The 21,234-nt window shown below is 44.1% G+C and overlaps 1 protein-coding gene across 4 annotated transcripts in view; it reads left to right on the top strand.

The window, feature by feature from the left end:
* Positions 1-21,234, top strand: part of RAB6B (RAB6B, member RAS oncogene family) — a 166,470-nt gene that overhangs the window by 81,066 nt on the left and 64,170 nt on the right. For all 4 annotated transcript variants that reach the window (XM_029615189.1, XM_029615190.1, XM_029615188.1 and 1 more), the window contains exon 3: positions 19,209-19,262. In XM_029615189.1, the coding sequence (XP_029471049.1) occupies positions 19,209-19,262 (54 nt within the window). The remainder of the gene's footprint in view (positions 1-19,208; positions 19,263-21,234) is intronic.

Raw genomic sequence — 21,234 nt, 5'->3', positions numbered from 1 at the left:
TCCATTGTACCTGAAGACTGGAGGATAGCAAATGTAACCCCAATATTTAAAAAGGGCTCCAGGGGCGATCCGGGAAACTACAGACCGGTTAGCCTGACTTCAGTGCCAGGAAAAATAGTGGAAAGTGTTCTAAACATCAAAATCACAGAACATATAGAAAGACATGGTTTAATGGAACAAAGTCAGCATGGCTTTACCCAGGGCAAGTCTTGCCTCACAAATCTGCTTCACTTTTTTGAAGGAGTTAATAAACATGTGGATAAAGGTGAACCGGTAGATATAGTATACTTGGATTTTCAGAAGGTGTTTGACAAAGTTCCTCATGAGAGGCTTCTAGGAAAAGTAAAAAGTCATGGGATAGGTGGCGATGTCCTTTCGTGGATTGCAAACTGGCTAAAAGACAGGAAACAGAGAGTAGGATTAAATGGGCAATTTTCTCAGTGGAAGGGAGTGGACAGTGGAGTGCCTCAGGGATCTGTATTGGGACCCTTACTGTTCAATATATTTATAAATGATCTGGAAAGAAATACGACGAGTGAGATAATCAAATTTGCAGATGACACAAAATTGTGCAGAGTAGTTAAATCACAAGCAGATTGTGATAAATTGCAGGAAGACCTTGTGAGACTGGAAAATTGGGCATCCAAATGGCAGATGAAATTTAATGTGGATAAGTGCAAGGTGATGCATATAGGGAAAAATAACCCATGCTATAATTACACGATGTTGGGTTCCATATTAGGTGCTACAACCCAAGAAAGGGATCTAGGTGTCATAGTGGATAACACATTGAAATCGTCGGTTCAGTGTGCTGCGGCAGTCAAAAAAGCAAACAGAATGTTGGGAATTATTAGAAAAGGAATGATGACTAAAACGGAAAATGTCATAATGCCTCTGTATCGCTCCATGGTGAGACCGCACCTTGAATACTGTGTACAATTCTGGTCACCGCATCTCAAAAAAGATATAATTGCGATGGAGAAGGTACAGAGAAGGGCTACCAAAATGATAAGGGGAATGGAACAACTCCCCTATGAGGAAAGACTAAAGAGGTTAGGACTTTTCAGCTTGGAGAAGAGACGACTGAGGGGGGATATGATAGAGGTGTTTAAAATCATGAGAGGTCTAGAACGGGTAGATGTGAATCGGTTATTTACTCTTTCGGATAGTAGAAGGACTAGGGGACACTCCATGAAGTTAGCATGGGGCACATTTAAAACTAATCGGAGAAAGTTCTTTTTTACTCAACGCACAATTAAACTGTGGAATTTGTTGCCAGAGAATGTGGTTAGTGCAGTTAGTATAGCTGTGTTTAAAAAAGGATTGGATAAGTTCTTGGAGGAGAAGTCCATTACCTGCTATTAAGTTCACTTAGAGAATAGCCACTGCCATTAGCAATGGTTACATGGAATAGACTTAGTTTTTGGGTACTTGCCAGGTTCTCATGGCCTGGATTGGCCACTGTTGGAAACAGGATGCTGGGCTTGATGGACCCTTGGTCTGACCCAGTATGGCATTTTCTTATGTTCTTATGTTCTTATGTTCTAATGACCAGTTCAGGTCAAGGGTACCTGACAGATACCAAAAAGTAGGTCTGTTTCTTCTTGCTGATTTCCTTGGCTAATGATGGCATTCCCAAGTCTACCTAGCTAATAATTGTTTATGTACTATTCCTCCAGGAACTAAATCAAACTTCTTTTAAACCCCACCGTGCTGGTGGCCTTGACTCTGGGCTTTGGCGACAGATTCCAGAGCTTTATTATGCACTGAATGAAAAACATACTCTCTCTGATTTGTTTCGAATCTTCTAGTTGTTAGTTTCACGGAGTCTCCCTTTGTATTAGTATTATTTGAAAGGCTAAATAACCATCTTTTATTTACTTGTGCCATCCCATTCATGATGTTGTGAACCTCTGTCATAGCCCCTCTCAGCTGCTGTCTCTTTTACACATCATAGGGGAGCTATGAAATACCATTTATCATTGTTGCCTTCTTCTATACCTTATCTAATTCCACTCTATCTTTTTTGAGATGGGCTGACCAGAACTGCATATATTACTCTAGGTCTGTTGATACAGAGATATTATGATATTCTCTTGTTTCATTCTCCATTCCTTTCCAAATAATTCCTAGCATTCTGTTTGCTTTTTCAAATGTATTTTATTGCAGGTGTGAACAAACTGACAATACACGTCATAAAATAATAAAAAGAAATAAAGCAAGTGATGATAAAGAAATGTCTTTCTGAAGAAATTTTAAAACACGATACTGTTGTCCAGCACACTAAACTGAAAATCAATTATTTGCTGACCCAAGTTATAAAAACTAAACAATGGAACCCAAATACGCTCCAATTTGGGTAATTGCCCCTTGAAACAATATGATAACTTCTCAGTGAGAGTTATTTCTCGGGACTTAGTTTTTGGGTACTTGCCAGGTTCTTGTGGCCTGGATTGGCCACTGTTGGAAACAGGATGCTGGGCTTGATGGACCCTTGGTCTGACCCAGTATGGCATGTTCTTATGACTGATTTTGCTGATGTGCAGTTTTAGACTCTTTTCTGTTTGATCGCCACCATGCACTGAGCAGAGGATATCAAAATGTTCTCCACAATGCCTCAGAATTCTTTTCTTGGGTGATGATTTCTAATATGGAACCCGGCCTTGTGTAACTGTAGTTGGGATTATTTTTTCCTTTGTGCATCACTTTGCACTTCTATGCATTAAATTTCATCTGCTGTGAGGGAGACCACATGATATGATGGAGTGAATGAAACACACTACCTGCTGTTGTGGGTGCCCCTCCTACTAAAGAACATAAAAGAGAGCCCAATGAAAAGGAATTGTTTGTAAATATTGAATATTTAGGCCTACAGACAAATTTGTTATTAAAGGTATAATGCTCTTTACCGCCCCGACGGTGTTCGCTGGCTGCAGGCTCCTCTGACATAGCTTCTGGCACCGTGCTGCATTCAGTGGCTTGGACTAGGAGGCAGACTGCAATCTCTGAGTCTTTATAGACCCTGCATCCGAGACCAGCTGATGACTGGCTAGGTGAGTTGAACTTCCTTGAGTTACAAGGAAGCTCAGTGCACCTAGCCAGTGCCTCAACTGGAGGTCTTCTCATGAATTCCTCTGCCTAAGTGTTGTTGTCGCTCCTGTCTCCTATTCCTGCTTGTTTGCCTGTTGCCTCCATTCCAGACCTTGCCTATTTCTGCTTTGCCTTGTTCCTTTTTTCTTACCTCTCCTGGTTCCTACCTTCCCTGCTCTTCTTCCTTGGACTAAACCTGCCTCTTCTCTGCCTTGGATTGACCTCTCATTGTTGACCTGGCCTGTCCTTTGATGCTGCTTCTCTCACTGCCTTTCCTGACCTCAATTTGTCTCCTCGTTTCTGCCATCCTGACCTTAGCCTGCCTTCCAAGTCTGCCTGGGCACTGGCTGTCCAGACCATTACCAGTAGCATATCAGTCGTCACCTGTTCACACGTTCCAGGCTGCGCCAATCTGTCAACGGCCTAAGAGCTCACCATCCTGAAACATGACGACAAGGCTGTAAAATGGAATCTAAGATACACAAAAAGGATAAAGGAACTCGCAAGCTGGCCGACTCTAAGATGGTGGCCGAACCTAGCAAAAATCCTGCATTGAACTCTAATGCTTTGGTAATGGAAGTTTAAGCAGCTGAGGTAAATGCATTAGCGAAGAAATTTAATCAAATCTACAGTAAAACAGTTATTTTTGGCTAGGCTCCACAGCGTGGAATTCATTGCCCACCGAGTTAAGTAGGATTTCAGGTTTGAAACTATTTTGTAAACAGTTAAAATCTTATTTGTTGTTAGAAGCTTTCAGTGATAGTCTTGATGTATAGATTAATTTGATGTTATAATTTTATAACAATTTTTGTGTGTATGATTTTGTAATGATATATTATTGTAACCTTCCCAGCACAACAGGTTTTGTTCTGGGCAGGAAATAAATGTTTTTAATAATTAAGTAAAACTGATGCGATAAATGTTGCATTGTCTGATACAAAGAGACTGGCGAACAAAAATCAGAAATGGATAGCAGACATTGAAATTATTGTGAAGTTTGAGTAATACGCAGGAGAAAATGAATAATCTGGTAAGCCAAATGGAGGCAACATGGACAGTCTAGAGAAATGCTCCTGTTGGAGCAATTTAAGATTTGTGAGTTTCTTGGAAAATATGCAAGATGGTATCTGCGAGAGAGAAATTTAAGGAGTTAGGACTAGACATTCTGGTAGGGAAAAGCCCATTTTGAGCATGCACACCACCTTGGAAACAAAAAAATAAACTCCACCAGGCCAAGAGTCACGACAGCAAAGGTTTTAAATTTTGCACGCATATTTGAGATACAGGCATATCACAGTCATAGTAGCCTAAGTTTAGTTTAGGCATCAGAACGGCTGAATTTTGATAATTTAGGACTAATGCAGTGGCTGCTACTAAGAGGAAACATTTTGGACCATTTTATGTTCAGCTTTGTTCAGGAAAAATATTTGATTTTCACTACTATTCCCAGCTGAATTGTGTCTGATGTTTGAAGGGCAGATGAAGGTTATGGACAGTGCTCAAGAAGCAAAGGCTTTTTTAGACTTGGTTGCAGAATGACTGTAAAATCTGGCTTCTAAAAAGTGATTGCTTGTGACTTTATATTGCATGGTGGCAAATAAAGCGTCAGTAAATGCGAAGGAGTGAAGACTTAATATTTGCTTGTTTTGAGGAAGCCTGTTTGAGTCGGAAAGACAACATGGAAAGAGATACAGATATTACATGGTAATGAATCATACATAAAAGATTGTCAGGAATAACTTATATTTGCCAGTTCATGGAAGTGACTGATTATGAGATATTATGACTATTATTATAGACATATAATGGAGATGGAGCCTGGAATAAGTAAAGGTTTTAAGGAAGAAGGAATGTTTGTTTATAGATAAGAGAATATTGATTTTTTTTCTGAAAGAAGCATGGAAAAGTTCTCACTGTGGTTACTGTTTGAATCGGGTGTTGGGGGCATCTGAACATTTCTGTTGTGATCTCTGCCCCACCATGGGTAGTTGGGTTGTTGGGGTATTTATATGGATCTGGTGTATTTCAATTTGGATTGGAAAGAAAGGCCTTTAAAAAAGAGAGGGGTGAATGGAGGAGGGGGATGGGAACACAAAGGGTTTTTTCTTAAAACCGGAGTTCTTGTGAGTTCTGGGAAAAGCTTCTATTTCATTCCTCATTGGTAAAGGAAAATAATTTGGAAGATGCCAGGGAAATGAAGGAATAATTTCTTGGCATTATATATGAATAAAAAAGGGATGGTATTTGGTTAAACTAAAGATTGCCACTTAAGGGGAAGATGGGAAGGATGGGCGCTGTTTTATTTTTCAGAGTGGCATTAAAAAGAAATATAGCACCATTGAATTGCCTAATAGATGATGTTTATGACCTTGTTCATAAAATGAATAATTATCTACAGAGAGAAACAAATGGTCTAGGCTGGGAGGCCAGTGCCGATATTCATTATGTTGTTAATTTACTAAGGAAGTTAATAGAATAATGCTGTGTAAACTATGGCTAAAGTGATAAGATTCATATCTTGGAATTTGTCTGGATTGGGTTTCCCGCTAAAAACGGAATAAAAACTCTTACAAGCATTAGGTAGGCATAAAGCACAAATCGCATTCATCCAAGAAACTCATCTGTCAAGACAGAGGTTGTCTAGAGAATGGGCAAGAAACTGTTTTTGCATCTACAACAAATAGGAAGGCAGGAATAGCAATTACAATATTGTTTCACAAATAGCATCCTTTTAAGGTAACTAAAACAATAAAAGATACTGAAGACAGATAACTTATTACCCTGGGTAAACTGGGAAGGCAATAATCTTATATAATATCTTTATTTATTTATTTTAAAACATTTGTTTTCCACCAATCCACAGGACTTAGATTACAATAAAACATACACAGTTTTGAGATCACATTACACAAATACTAACTTACAAATTTAAAAATTATAATCTTAAAAACAATTTATCCTCCCCCAAACAGTTAAACCTGTCCCATATATCAAATATAAAATGCTTAAATACATAAATAAATATCATAACCACACTCTTCAGAAATTATCCATCTAAAATGTGCCTCCTCTGCCCAGATAAGTCATTCTTTTAAATTAATAGAAAAGTCCTGTAAAACACAAGTGGGCCTTTAAAATTTTCCTAAAGTGAAGGAAGTCCTTCTCAGCCCTGAGTTCATAAATGAGATAATTTCACAACGTTGGACCTGCTACCCTAAGCATTCGATGGCGACATTCTGATAATCAAACCTCTCTAGGAAATGAAATATCTAATAATAAAAAAAAAACCCAAAACAAAACTGGGCGGAGGAGCGCAATAAACATGTAGGTTGGTAATGGTGTATTATAGATGATATATACAATGGTTTGTGTTGTCTCTGAGCCTTAAAAATCATCACCAATACCTTAAATTTTACAGTCGAAAAGATTGGGAGCCAATGCAGCAAGGCCAATACCAGTGTAATATTCCCCCTCAAGCCTGTTCTGACCACCAGACATGCAGCTGAATTCTGCACTAGCTGAAGACTTTTCAAACAAGATTTGGGAAGGCCTAAAGACAGCACATTACAATAGTCAAGCCGAAACAGAATAAAAATGTAAACAACCATTCTAAGGTTAAGAACAGGCTTGAGATTACGTAAAAGGTGCAGTTTATAACAAGACTGGACCAAGACAGAAAAGTAAGATCTGAGATAAAGAGGTATCCAGGTGAATCCCTAAATTTCTGACTTGAGTTTTCACTCTCAAAGGCGAATCTTTAAACCAGAAAGACAATCCATCATGTTATTGTCTCTGATCGAGACAATAACATGATCTTCTTGATTTTAGTGATAACTTATTTTCAAAAAGCCATTTTTTTATCTGACCCAAACAGTCCACTAATTATTTCTGTACTAAATCCATTGAAGATGTAATTGGAAAGAGAAATTTGAACGTCATCAGCATAACATTTAAATGACACCTGCAACCTTGCAAGCAACAGGCAAAGTGGAGCCAAAATAGATGTTAAACAAAATTAACGACAGGGAGGATACAAATCTGACCTTGCATCTTCCAGTGCTACCCTATAAGTCTGACCTACCAAAAACAAGGCAAACCAAGAGTAAACAGTACCCCCAGTCTCCAAAGTTTTCAGGCGCGCCAGCAAATATCAAGATTTATTGTATCAAAGGTGGAGGAAAGGTCCAAAAGGCCCAACATATACTTTGTCCCTGAGTCGAAACCTAGCCAGATGGTATCAAAGGAATCCAATAAGAGAGTTTATGTATTGTGCAGTGGACGAAATCCAAACTGGGATTCATGTAAACACTTATTATCCTTTATATTCCTGCAGTTGATTAAAAACAATACTCTCCAGCAACTTGAAACTGGGTAATAATTTGACAAATCCCATTTTTAGGGATAGGATATATTGTTGCCATTTTCAAATCCAATGGAAGGTAACCATTGGATAAAGAAGAATTAACCAACTTTCTTAAAAAAAAAAAAAAAAAAAAGGGGGGGTTACCTCTTCAGCCATCATTTTTATCAAAGCTGAGGCACAAGAGGTAAATTTGAAGAAATTATTTTGTTTACGCAAAATTAATTAGAAATTAAGATTTCTAATTGCGAAACTGATTCAACGCTTGCCCACACTCCCGAGTTAATACAAGATGCCTCCAGCTTTACCAGAGAGTCATCTGTAAAAGATGAAGTACTGGTTGCTATATTTTGGGGGGCGGATTTTCAGAGCCCTGCTCGCCTAAATCCGCCCAAAACCGGGCGGATTTACGCGAGCAGGGCCCTGCGCGCCGGTGAGCCTATTTTACATAGGCCTACCGGCGCGCGCAGAGCCCCGGGACTCGCGTAAGTCCCGGGGTTCTCCGAGGGGGGCGTGTCGGGGGCGGGCCCGGTCATCGCGGCGTTTCGGGGGCGTTTCGGCAGCGTTTTGGGGGCGGGTACGGGGGCGTGGCTACGGCCCGGGGCGGTCCGGGGGCGTGGCCGCGCCCTCCGTACCCGCCCCCAGGTCGCGGCCCGGCGCGCAGGAGGCCCGCTGGCGCGCGGGGATTTACGCCTCCTGGAGGGAGGCGTAAATCCCCCGACAAAGGTAAGGGGGGGGTTTAGACAGAGCCGGGCGGGAGGGTTAGGTAGGGGAAGGGAGGGGAAGGTGAGGGGAGGGCAAAGGAAAGTTCCCTCCGAGGCCGCTCCGATTTCGGAGCGGCCTTGGAGGGAACGGGGGTAGGCTGCGCGGCTCGGCGCACGCCGGCTATACAGAATCCATAGCCTTGCGCGCGCTGATCCAGGTTTTTAGCAGATACGCACGGCTCCGCGCGTATCTACTAAAATCCAGCGTACTTTTGTTTGTGCCTGGAGCGCAAACAAAAGTAGGCTATTCGCGCTCCTTTTAAAATCCGCCCCTGTGTGTGTGTGTGTATGTATATATATATATATATATATATATATATATATATGAGAGTGTGTGAGAGAGTGAGAGCTTGTGTGTGTTAGCGTGCGAGAGAGACACAGAGGAAGTGTGTGTGTGTGTGTGTGTGTGAAAGGTTCAAAGTGTGTGGGGTCCTTTGGACCAGGCCCTGATTATATGGCACTGGAAGTTTAATTTTAGATACAGGAAACATGACATCTGTTGGATTATTCTTCATGACACAGTTTAACCCTAAGGGCTATGCAGTTTTTAATCCCTGATTGCTGAGCTGTTTTGTTTGATGATGGACCTTTGGTGACAGTAATCCAATCTGTGTGTGTGGAGTCTCATAAAAGAAATTCCACACACACACAGACTGGTTTATTGTTACTAAAGGTTTGTGCAGAGATGCCGAGGGTGGTCCAAAGAATGAGATTTTGCAGGTGGTGCATTCAGGAGTGTTGGGTTATTTTGCGAATGAAAAAGAACACCACAAAATATTTTGCTTTCTTTGGAGCGATTTCTGTTTTTATTTCATGATGATGTCTGCACATCCCTATCAGCGTCCCCTGACAGGGAACATACACATGTACTTGGGTGGGGGGAAAGATTGCGTTTTTAGTGACAGTACAAGCCCTGCCAAAATGCTGCAGCCTCTGGATAATAAGAATTGCAATGAAGGAAGAATTTTTCAAAATTTAAAATGTAAAATTACCCAGAGTTACGGAGAAGCGATTAAATAGTTTGAATAAACCAGTAATATTGCAAAAGATTATAGAATTGATTAAAACAAGGAAAATAGTTGTAAGATTCCATAGCTGGATGGTTACAGTGTTGAATATTGTAAAAACACTTTTGCAACAAGTTGTGATGCTGCTGGAGACATTTTATGACCCAAGAATTCGTCCCTGTGCAGACTGAGAGCTTTTATTACCATAGCACATAAACCAGGTAGGGACCCTAAAATTTCATCTTCATATCAACCCATTTCATTATTAAACTTTGATCTAAAGATTTTGCAAAAATCATTGCAAACAGACTTGGTTTAATATTGCCTGATCTTGTTTCACAAAATCAAGTGGGGTTTGTAAAAGGGAGAAGTGCGGGCACCCATATCTCTAGAAGCCTTCTCAAGGAAGATAAGACATTTCTAATAAGCAACCTAAGGAAGACGTTTGTTTTTGATGGCTCAGCAAAAGAGGCTTTCTGTGCATCCTTAATTAAAGCAATTCACAAAATATGACAAGATAGTCATTAAATTATTTGAGTAAATGGGAAAAAAATACAGAAGTGGAGATATCCATTGATTTTAACTATTGAAGAATTTAATCAGATTAACCCATTATGTCCCACATTTTTTAAGAAGCTATCTTCCAAATAGGATACTGGGACATAATGGGTTAAGGACTTCTCAGACAACATTATTCTTCAAGAAACACGCTGTAAATTTCTGAGACAATTATATATGCCCCAAACGTGGGCTCGATTCAATCTGATAACTGTATTAAATGCTCCAATAGGTTTTGGAGGTATCCTGAAATAATATTGTTCTGGACTGAAGTAATTTGATGTCTTGAAAGGATTACTCCCTGCTGACTGTTTGTGTTACCTAATACCTGTCTCTTTGAATTTTTCGGTGAATTGGGGCCTGGAAAGACAAATATTCTCAAGGAAAGCAGTTCTGACAGCAAAGAAAACAATTCTGGCATGTAACTCAACTCACATTTACGCGGTGGAAATTGAGATTACATAAATTACTGATATTTGAATATATATATTTTTTAATTTGTTTAAGGAATTATAATATCATTTTTCAAAAAATAATCTTTGTACAGAAACATGAATCATGAGTAAAAAGAACACAAAACATGTTACGGTTCACGGGCGCAGCGCCCGCAAGCCGCACCCGTGGCAGCAGATCCAGATGGGACCCCCCTACCGGTTCTGACGCTCCTCTTCACGCTCCGCACCGAGGAAGGTCTCCCAGAGCCTGCCGCATGGCCGCCGACTATGTCCTGCTTCCTTCAGCAAGGGCTCCTCCTTGCCCCTTTAAGGAGCAGTGATGCGACAGAGGATGATCTCATAAAGGAGGGAGTATTTAGACCTGGTAGCTGCTGTGGAGAGTTGCCTTAGTAACAGGTTGTCTTTCCTGAAAGTTCAGTTGCTGTTCCTGCTCCATGCCTTGTTCCTGCTCGGTACTTTGTTCCTGCTCCTGCTCCTGTATCCGATCCTTGGCTTGATTCCTCGGTTTGACCTCCGCTTAGTCTCCTGACTTCCTTCTTGTCTGCTGCCTGCCTTGAACCTCTGGACTGTCGTTGACTCTTCTTGTTTTCTGCCTGCCACGACTTGGACTGCTCACTACTTCTCTCTTCTCCAAGAGACCTCCTAAGACCTGCCGGCCCTCTCAGTACCTAAGGGCTCAACCCGCGGGGAACGAGGGCTGGTATAGGTGAAGGCCCTGTCAGATCTCCTGGTCTTGATCCACCTCCCAGCTACAAGCATCGCTGCAGGCCTTCCTGCAGTAGCTACATCTCTCACTCTAGCTGCCCCAAGGGTCCACGAACGCAACAGTTTGCTAAGGCCATGGACCCAGTGGATTTGTCCGGCCTCCACGCTATCCTGGTATGGCCCAACAAATACAACAGCAGCAACAATGTCTGGAGACTTTGTCCGCCATAGTGGAGCGCTTTGTCAGTCATCTGGAATCTGCTCCAGGGCTGGGGGCAGTTGCCCCTCCCCCCATGGTTTCAGTTGCTCCCTCTCCTCTGACTCATATGCTGGTCCTGCCTAGGTTTGCCAGCGATCCAAAGCAGTGCTGGGGGTTTTTGAACCACTGCTTTATCTGATTCTCGCTCCAGGCGCAGCAGTTTCCAACGGATCAAGTTAAAACCTCCTTCATCCTGTCCTTGTTGGATGGCAAGGCCCTGGCCAGGGCGTCCCCGCTGTGGGAGCGCGGGGATCCCATTCTCTGAGAATTGTCTCGCTTTATCCAGACCTTCCGTCAGGTTTTTGTGAGCCAGGTTGTTTATCTACTGCCACCTCCGAATTGTTTCATCTCCGCCAAGGGTCATGCCCGCTGTCTGAATTTGCAGTAGAATTCCTCAGTTTGGCATCCGAACTGGGTTGGAGTGAGGACAGCCTACGCAGTATTTTCCTCGAGGGGTTGTATCCCTGTATCAAGGACGAACTGGTCGCCCGAGACCGCCCGGATGGACTTGAGTCTCTCATTGACCTGGCTGGCAAGATCGATCGGCGGTTGCAGCAACATGCAAGAGAACTTAAGCCTGCTCGTTGCCCTGTTACCCTGGCTCCCTTCTTCACACGCCCGATGGCTCATCAAGCGACATCCACGGGTGCACCGGAACACGGGGAGGAGCCCATGCAACTGGGGTGCAGTCATCTCACTGCAGAAGAAAAGCTGTGTCAAAGAACGTTGGGCCTATGCCTTTACTGCGTTGGTAAAGGGCATCTGTTGGCCCAGTGCTCCGAGCGTCCGGGAAACTCCCGGGTTTAGGTGTTTCCGGGGGGCTGACCCTAGGCAGCATCAATCCTGCTCCCCAATGTGTACTCTTCCTGTCTCTTCAGTTCTCTGGGGGTTCGCTCACGACGTTGGCTTTCATTGATTCCAGAGCTGGAGGAAACTTCATCCTGGCGGAATTAGTACGCCAGCTGCAACTTCCAGTGCTCTGCCGCAGCCCACCATTGATCATCTCGTCCATTCAAGGGGAGCCACTCCCAGGTCGAGTTGCCTCCTGCACAGCCCCCGTGACCCTCCTTATGGAGTCCTCCATAAGGAGGAAATTTCCTTCTTCATCCTAGAAAAGGCGGTCCACCCAGTTGTATTGGGTCTCTCTTGGTTACAGAAACATGCGCCTACTATTGACCGGAAAATTCTTCAAATCACGGCTTGGGGTTCTGAGTGTTTCACTACCTGCCTGCACCAGAAGCCACAACCACGGGTTCAACTTGCTGCTACTACTACTACCCTCCAACTACCACCACAATACACCGACTTTTCAGATGTCTTTTCCAAGGAGGAGGCAGAGACCCTTCCGGCACAACGTCTCTTTGACTGCAGAGACCCTTCCTGCGCAACGTCCCTTTGACTGCGCAATCAACTTGCTACCTGATACAGTTCCACCCCGAGGATGGGTATACCCGCTATCCTTGCCAGAGACCCAAGCTATGTCCAAATACATAAAAGAGAACCTGGACCGGGGGTTCATTCGTCCTCCTTCGTCCTCAGCTGGTGCCGGTTTTTCCTTTGTATCCAAAAAGGATGGGTCATTGACCCTGCATAGACTACCGGGACTCAACGCCATCACCCGCAAGGATCGCTATCCTCTCCCTTTAATTCTCGAGCTCTTGGACCGTCTTCATGGAGCCCGAGTATTCACCAAGTTGGACTTGCGGGGCGCATACAACTTGGTCCGGATCAAGCCAGGGGACGAGTGGAAAACCGCGTTTAACATGCGCGACGGTCATTACGAGTATCTTGTGATGCCATTTGGACTTTGTAACGTGCTCGCAGTTTTTCAGAATCTGATGAATGAAATATTTCGGGATATGCTACACAAGGGAGTTATTGTTTATTTGGATGACATCCTAATCTATTCCAGGGATCTAGCCACCTATCACTCTGATGTCCACCGGGTTCTCCATCGTCTCAGAGAGAACCGTCTATTCACGAAACTCGAAAAGTGTCTTTTTGAGCAACAGTCTTTACCCTTCTTGGGCTACATTGTCTCCGGCTTCCGAATGGACCCGGATAAACTAGTCAGCATCCGGGAGTGGCTGCAACTGGTGGGGCTTCGCTCAGTGCAACGCTTTCTTGGTTTCGCCAACTTCTACAGAAACTTCATCCCTTGCTACTCTCACATTGTAGCGCCAATTATGGCCCTGACCAAGAAGGGTGCGGATCCTAAACACTGGCCCAGTGAAGACGTTCAAGCATTCAAGGAACTCCAGGCTGCCTTCCTACAAGAACCTTGTCTCCATCATCCGGATCCAACCCAGCCATTCATTGTGGAGGTGGATGCCTCTGACCTTGCGGTGGGGGCAGTCCTTAGTCAACGTTCTAACCAGGGGACTCTACTTCTCTGCTCCTATTTCTCTCATAAGTTTTCATCAGAAGAAAAGAACTATGGAATTGGCTATAAAGAATTGCTAGCGATAAAGATGGCTCTTGAGGAATAGAGGCACTGGCTGGAGGGGGCGCAGCATACCTTTACGGTCTACACCGACCACAAAAACTTAGAATATCTCAGCAAAGCACAGCGACTGAACCCACGTCAAGCCCACTGGTTCTTGTTCTTTAGCCGTTTTGATTTCATACTACGTTACCGCCCATCGGTGAAAAATGTGCGAGCAGATGCTCTCTCCAGACTGTATGAATCCGAAGACTCACAAGACTCACCTAGTTATGTCCTGGATCCAGCTAAAATTCTATTAGCCATCATGGATACTGTACCACCAGGGAAGACGGTGGTCCCACTCTGCCTTCGTGCCAAAGCACTTTCTTGGGCGCTCAATTCCCTCTCCACGGGGTACCCAGGGAGAGCACGAACTCTAGAACTCTTATCCCGCTATTACTGGTGGCCTCATATGATGCAAGATGTTCGTGCCTACGTTAGCTCCTTCCCAACTTGCGCCCAACAAAAACCACTACCCAGCCGACTGTGGGGGCTTCTTCAACCTCTGTCACCACCACGAGAATCTTGGACTCATATATATACTGATTTTGTGGTGGACTTACCCACGTCTTCAGGGAATCAAGTAATATGGGTCGTGGTCGACAGGCTTTCCAAAATGGCACACTTCATTCCGTTGCTCAAGCTTCCATCAGCTCCTGAGCTGGTACGTCTGTTCACCCTACACTTGTTCCGGCTGCATGGCCTCCCATTACACATAACATCAGACCGAGGTCCTCAATTCACAGCCAAATATTGGGGGGCACTGTGTAAAAGGTTCGGAATACAGTTGGACTTTACCACAGCATTCCATCCTCAGGGAAATGGACAAGCGGAACGTGTCAACTGGGGTTTGAAGACGTTCATCTGCCGTCAGGACAATTGGACCACACTCTTGCTTTGGGCGGAATTTTCACATAACTCCCACATACATTCCACTACTGGGAATTCTCCCTTCCAAATTGTATATGGCAAACTTCCGAGACCGCCGCTGCCACTGCCACTTTCTGTAACTTCCCCAGCAGCTCAAATTACGGCCGAACAACTACATGCCCTATGGGACGATACTAACTCCAACTTACTCCGGGCTGCCAAATATATGGCGGATAAGCACCGTCGACCAGCCCCACTGTTCAACACAGGAGACCGTGTTTGGCTCAGTACCCGCCACATCTGCGTGAGGGTTCCCTCAATGAGGCTCGCTCCCAGGTACATTGGACCTTTCTCTATTACTGATCGCCTGCGGCTTCCCACAAGCCTCCGGATGCATAATTCCTTCCATGTATCCCTTTTAAAACAGTTAGTACTCTCTCCCTTCCATGCGGCCCCATCTGAACCGTCTGCCGTGGTGTCTGATGATGACTCTGTTTATCAGGTTCGGGAAATTCTTGATGTCCGCCGGCACCATAGACGCTGGGAATATCTGATTGCTTGGGAAGCCTTTGGTGCTGAAGAGAACTCATGGGAACCATCCTCCAACATTCTTGACAAGGCATTGCTCCAGCACTTTCGTCAGACATATCCTGGCAAGTCTGGTCCTTCTCGGAAGGGGCATAAGAGGGGGGGTATTGTTACGGTTCGTGGGCGCAGTGCCCACGAGCCACGCCCGTGGCAGCAGATCCCAACGTGACCCCCCCCTACTGGCTCAGATGCTCCTCTTCACGCTCCGCACTGTGGAAGGCCTCCCAGAGCCTGCCGCATGGCCGCCGACTATGTCCTGCTTCCTTCAGCAAGGGCTCCTCCTTGACACGCATAGGAAACTCCGCCCCTTTAAGGGGCAGTGATGCAACAGAGGATGATCTCATAAAGGAGGGAGTATTTAAACCTGGTAGCTGCTGTGGAGAGTTGCCTTAGTAACAGGTTGTCTCTCCTGAAAGTTCAGTTGCTGTTCCTGTTCCATGCCTTGTTCCTGCTCAGTGCCTTGCTCCTGCTTCTGTATCTGATCCTTGGCTTGATTCCTTGGTTTGACCTCAGCTTAGTCTCCTGACTTCCTTCTTGTCTGCCGCCTGCCTTGAACCTCTGGACTGTCATTGACTCTTCTTGTCTTCCGCCTGTCACGATTTGGACTGCTCACTACTACTCTCGTCTCCAAGAGACCTCCTAAGTCCTGCTGGCCCTCTCAGTACCTAAGGGCTGGTATAGGTGAAGGACCTGTCAGGTCTCCTGGTCTTTATTCACCTCCCGGCTACGAGCATCACTGCAGGCCTTCCTGCAGTAGCTACATCTCTCACTCTAGCCGGCCCAAGGGTCCACGAACACAACAAAACATATAAACTCGAAGAAACACAAAAATCATTTCTTTAGCCCACGTAAGAGAGGGAGGAATAAAACATGAGAATTCTGCTAACATTCCTAATGACGCTCACGGTTAAGACACAACTTGGACACCTGTGGGTGGAAGAGCTTTTTTGAGTCAATAAAGATTTTAAGCTGCTCAGGTAAAAAAAAAAAAAAAGAAAAGTGTCATTAGTATACTTAAGCATTTACATAGGTACCTCAATGAAAATTTGGCCCCCAAAACGTGAACATCTTGTTGCAAAGCCAAAAAGCCTCATCTTCTCTCCTGGGAGGCGCTAGGCATCTGGAAATATCCTAATCTTTAAATCCATAAATAAGGAACTGAAGTTCCTAAAATAACTTTTCATAATGAAATTTAAATCATATTAAAAAAAAAAATGCTAACAACGTAGCCCTTTCTGAAAGTTCCAAAGAGGTTTCCAAAAAAGCAAAAATATCTAAAGACTCAGTAACAGGGTTCCTATTGTCAGATGGTAAATAAGTAGACCTTATTAAAAGAAGGAACATTATCAGCAAGGAGATATCTTTGGAGAATAAAACATGGAGATTCACCCTGGGAAAATTTTGAAATTGAAGATTTAAATGTCTTAAATTATTCTCAGATTCCACCCTCTGGTTAAGGATCCCATGCTCTTGAAGAAAGGTAGCTTGAACAGTTTTTAGAGAAGAAACGTCTTGTTCCAGGGCTGAAATCTTGTTAGTAGTTTCACGATATTTAAGTGCTTGATCTGAGACAAGGGCATCCATTTTACTAGAAAGGGACGGTAACTTTTAAACAGCCGTGCGGGTGCACGTGCACGCGCATATGCTGGCGTATGCTAATGGATGCGGCCAGTTTATAACGGAATCGCATATATGCGCGCATGATATAAAATGGCAGTAAGCGCAATTTTATATGGACACACGCATGTGTGCTCAAATGTCGCCTCTGCCTCGTAAGTGGGGGACCTTTTGGTACATATGTACGCCGACGTGATTACCAGTTTCCCCAGTTCACCCAGTTAAAAGATAGGACTTCCTACCCCCCTAGTTAATTAGCCTACCTTTTACCCTTAAAACCCTGCTGACCTGTTTGGTGGGTTTTTTTGTTTCAGGACTTGCCATTCACAGCAGAAGTAAAGTTACGCAGCTGGGGACCCCGGCGTGCGCCTTTGCACGGATTTCAGTGAGAAATCTAGGAACACCCATGCCGCACCCATTTTTGTGCGTGTACCAGGAGATATGTGCGCACTCTCGTTGCGCGCCGGCCCCACTTTCTGCACGTACCTCCTGGCTTCGGCGCTCATAGGGCTTTTAAAATTTCCCTTAAAGTGTCCGCTTTAGCCATGATTGCAGAAAAAGCTCGCCCACGGTGAATCCAAGGTCACCACCTACGGTTTCTAGGAAATAAAACTTGCCGGGGAGAGAAAAACCAAAGTCTTACACTCAGCAGCGCTCCTCTGATTTGACTCGGAACAATCCCAGAACTTTCTCCAGCAGGCCCAGAAATATTGGTCAAAACAGCATAGACGACTCTATCCTGGGGGGGGGGTGACCTCATTGGTTGGCGACGCTGGTAGAGTCGCCTTGAGCCGGATGTAATCGCATGTCGAGAGGGCTGAAGGATACCTCCTCCCCAGCCGAGGCCAGCTCTCCCTCACTGGACCCAGCTATGGGCCTCAATGCCCCTTCCATCGCAGCAGAGACCACAGACTCTGTGATGGAGCGTTGGCCAGGGGTAAGCGAAGGCTCCCAGGGGTGAGGCCTTATTTTCCCGTGGGAGCAAGGATCGGCTCATGCCAACATCTTGCCTCCCCGTCTCTCCTGATATTTGAATATTTAACTGCGAAGTATTCAAGCCATTAAAAATATGATGAGCTTTTGGAAATCTGGCTTAGTTATACGACTGCTCTCTCGCCTCCAGCAAAGAGTTTAGTGTTTAATAGCGAGTTACTTTAGTAGAGGAACCTGAATTGAATTTGATAACGATAGTATATAGTGAGTCTGGCGGCTGATGACCACATAAGGTTAAACTAGTGATATTCTTTTTGCTGTCATATGTATGAGTTTGATGCTGACGTGAAAGGGAGGAAAACATGGTATTTTGTTATGTCACTGTTGAATGTAACCTTGTTGAACTTTAACAAACAATTTCATCTCCCATTTAGATGCCCAGTCTCCCAGTCTTGCAAGATCCTTCTGTGATTCCTCAGTCTGCTGCTTTTTTATCAACTTTGAATAATTTTGTGTTTTCTAAAAAATGTGATTGCCTCACTCATTGCTCCCTTTTCCAGACCCTTATGAATATGCTAAACAGCAGAGGTCCGAGTAGATATTCCTGGGGCACCCTACGATTGATCTTTCTACATTGGGAAACTGACCATTTAGTTCTACCCCTGGGTTGGTTTTTTTTTATTTATTTATTTATTTATTTTTTTAATTTTTATATACCGAGGTTCTTATAGAGACTATAAATCACTCCGGTTTACATATAACGATAAACTGCCCAACAGAGATAAGGGGGCTTTACATAGAACAGTGGTACATATGGAACATTATAACTGGATGACAATTTAAAATAATGATAATAAATAATATAGAATAGTTTTACTTGTAATTAATAAAATTATGTAATATAAACTGTATAATTTAAATATTTAACTTGGATATAGTGACATATTAACCATGCCAAATATAAATAATAAGATAAAATGAATTTTGAACTTAGAAATTGTAGTCCAGTTGCAGAGGAAAATATAAATAAGATTAATTTTTAGAACTCAAAGATTGTTGTCCAGTTGCAGAGACCTGAAGCTGCCCCCAATCCCATGACTTTTTTAAATTTCCTGAGGGGTCTTTCTTTTATCGAATGCCTTCTGAAAATCCAAATACACGATATCAACTGGCTGACCTTTAGCCACCTGTTTTGCATCTTCAAAAAAAATCTAATAGATTGGTAAAGCAAGACTTCTCTTTGCTAAGCCCACTTAGGCTCCCCCCCGTGAAGCCATGTCTGTCTGTAAACTATAAACGAGCCTTATCAAATCTCGCACCTTCCTGAATAGTGTGCGCATTGCTTCATGTATGCTGGCTTAGGTGCTGTTAGAATAATCTCCCAGTTTATTATAAGCTGCTCTGGATTCATGGTGAGCATCCAGTGGGACAGCTGAAGATGAATGTAAAAGCATCTTTGATTTAAAAAAAATCATTAACTCTTTCTCTGGTTTTCTGTTTTTTGTCCATTTTCACAGGCTACCATCGGAATTGACTTTTTATCAAAAACTATGTATTTGGAAGATCGGACAGTAAGTAGTAAAGGTTTCTGAAGAATTTTGTGTAGGATGTCTAGAGGAGTGGCCCTAATCGACACAGAGGTGATTAAGAAAAAGCCACCATTATCAAAAAGGCCCCATAAGGCAAAGAAGAAAAACCTCTGCTGACTGGCTCTGCATGTGGTAAACTCTGGCTTGGTAAAGAACTTAAAAACAAAAGCAGCATCACGGCGAATGCAGAAAAGCAGGTATATTTGTTTATATTCCTAATTAAACAGCCACGGTTTTGGTCCCAGCAAAAACCACCAGGAGAGAGTCTAGTTAGGACAAAAAGTGTTGGCTTTTTAATTGGGAAGGTAAACAAATGCATCTTTCTTTTCTGAATTCACTGAGGAGTGAATCAGCAGATATACACGCCCTCATTTAAGGCTTGAGGGAGAGGAGTCTGGAGCTGTAAGCAGGCCTGGATTTGTCAATAACCCCACTAGGCCTGTGCCTAGGGCAGCAAAACATCTTGGGAGGGGGCAGCAGGCTGGCTGAAGATTTACTGCCTTCCAGCTGTGCTGAATCTCACTGGGCAGAGAACAGCCCTCTGCTTCCTGATCCAGCCCCTCCCCTCCCCTCCCAGGCAGCATGCAGGGAACAAAACGGGAGGAGAGTGAGACTGGAGCACAGAGCAAAAGAAAATGGGAGGAGAGTGAGTCTAGAGCACAGAGCAAAAGAAAATGGAGGAGAGTGAGTCTAGAGCACAGAGCAAAAGAAAATGGAAGGAGAGTGAGCCTGGAGCACAGAGAGCAAAAGAAAATGGGAGGAGAGTGAGCCTGGAGCACAGAGAGCAAAAGAAAATGGGAGGAGAGTGAGTCTAGAGCACAGAGCAAAAGAAAATGGGAGGAGAGTGAGTCTAGAGCACTGAGCAAAAGAAAATGGGAGGAGAGTGAGTCTAGAGCACTGAGCAAAAGAAAATGGGAGGAGAGTGAGTCTAGAGCACTGAGCAAAAGAAAATGGGAGGAGAGTGAGCCTGGAGCACAGAGAGCAAAAGAAAACGGGAGGAGAGTGAGTCTAGAGCACAGAGAGCAAAAGAAAACGGGAGGAGAGTGAGTCTAGAGCACAGAGAGCAAAAGAAAACTGGAGGAGAGTGAGTCTAGAGCACAGAGCAAAAGAAAATGGGAGGAGAGTGAGTCTAGAGCACAGAGCAAAAGAAAATAGGAGGAGAGTGAGTCTAGAGCACAGAGCAAAAGAAAATGGAAGGAGAGTGAGCCTGGAGCACAGAGAGCAAAAGAAAATGGGAGGAGAGTGAGCCTGGAGCACAGAGAGCAAAAGAAAATGGGAGGAGAGTGAGTCTAGAGCACAGAGAGCAAAAGAAAACTGGAGGAGAGTGAGTCTAGAGCACAGAGAGCAAAAGAAAATGGGAGGAGAGTGAGTCTAGAGCACAGAGCAAAAGAAAATGGGAGGAGAGTGAGTCTAGAGCACAGAGCAAAAGAAAATGGGAGGAGAGTGAGTCTAGAGCACAGAGCAAAAGAAAATGGGAGGAGAGTGAGCCTGGAGCACAGAGCAAAAGAAAACGGGAGGAGAGTGAGTCTAGAGCACAGAGCAAAAGAAAACGGGAGGAGAGTGAGTCTAGAGCACAGAGCAAAAGAAAATGGGAGGAGAGTGAGCCTGGAGCACAGAGAGCAAAAGAAAACGGGAGGAGAGTGAGTCTGGAGCACAGAGAGCAAAAGAAAACGGGAGGAGAGTGAGTCTGGAGCACAGAGCAAAAGAAAATGGAAGGAGAGTGAGTCTAGAGCACAGAGCAAAAGAAAATGGGAGGAGAGTGAGCCTGGAGCACAGAGAGCAAAAGAAAATGGGAGGAGAGTGAGCCTGGAGCACAGAGAGCAAAAGAAAATGGGAGGAGAGTGAGCCTGGAGCACAGAGAGCAAAGGGGGATCATTTTGGTAAGATTAGGAGGGGCTGAATGGGGATCATTGGGGTGAGAAGAGAGGTTGAGGAATGAGAGTGGATCAGATGG

This window comes from Rhinatrema bivittatum, chromosome 9 (assembly GCF_901001135.1).
Source record: "Rhinatrema bivittatum chromosome 9, aRhiBiv1.1, whole genome shotgun sequence".
Taxonomy (NCBI): Eukaryota; Metazoa; Chordata; class Amphibia; order Gymnophiona; family Rhinatrematidae; genus Rhinatrema; species Rhinatrema bivittatum.
The sequence above is the reverse complement of the archived record's forward strand: the minus strand, read 5'-3'. Positions and strand labels throughout refer to the sequence as shown.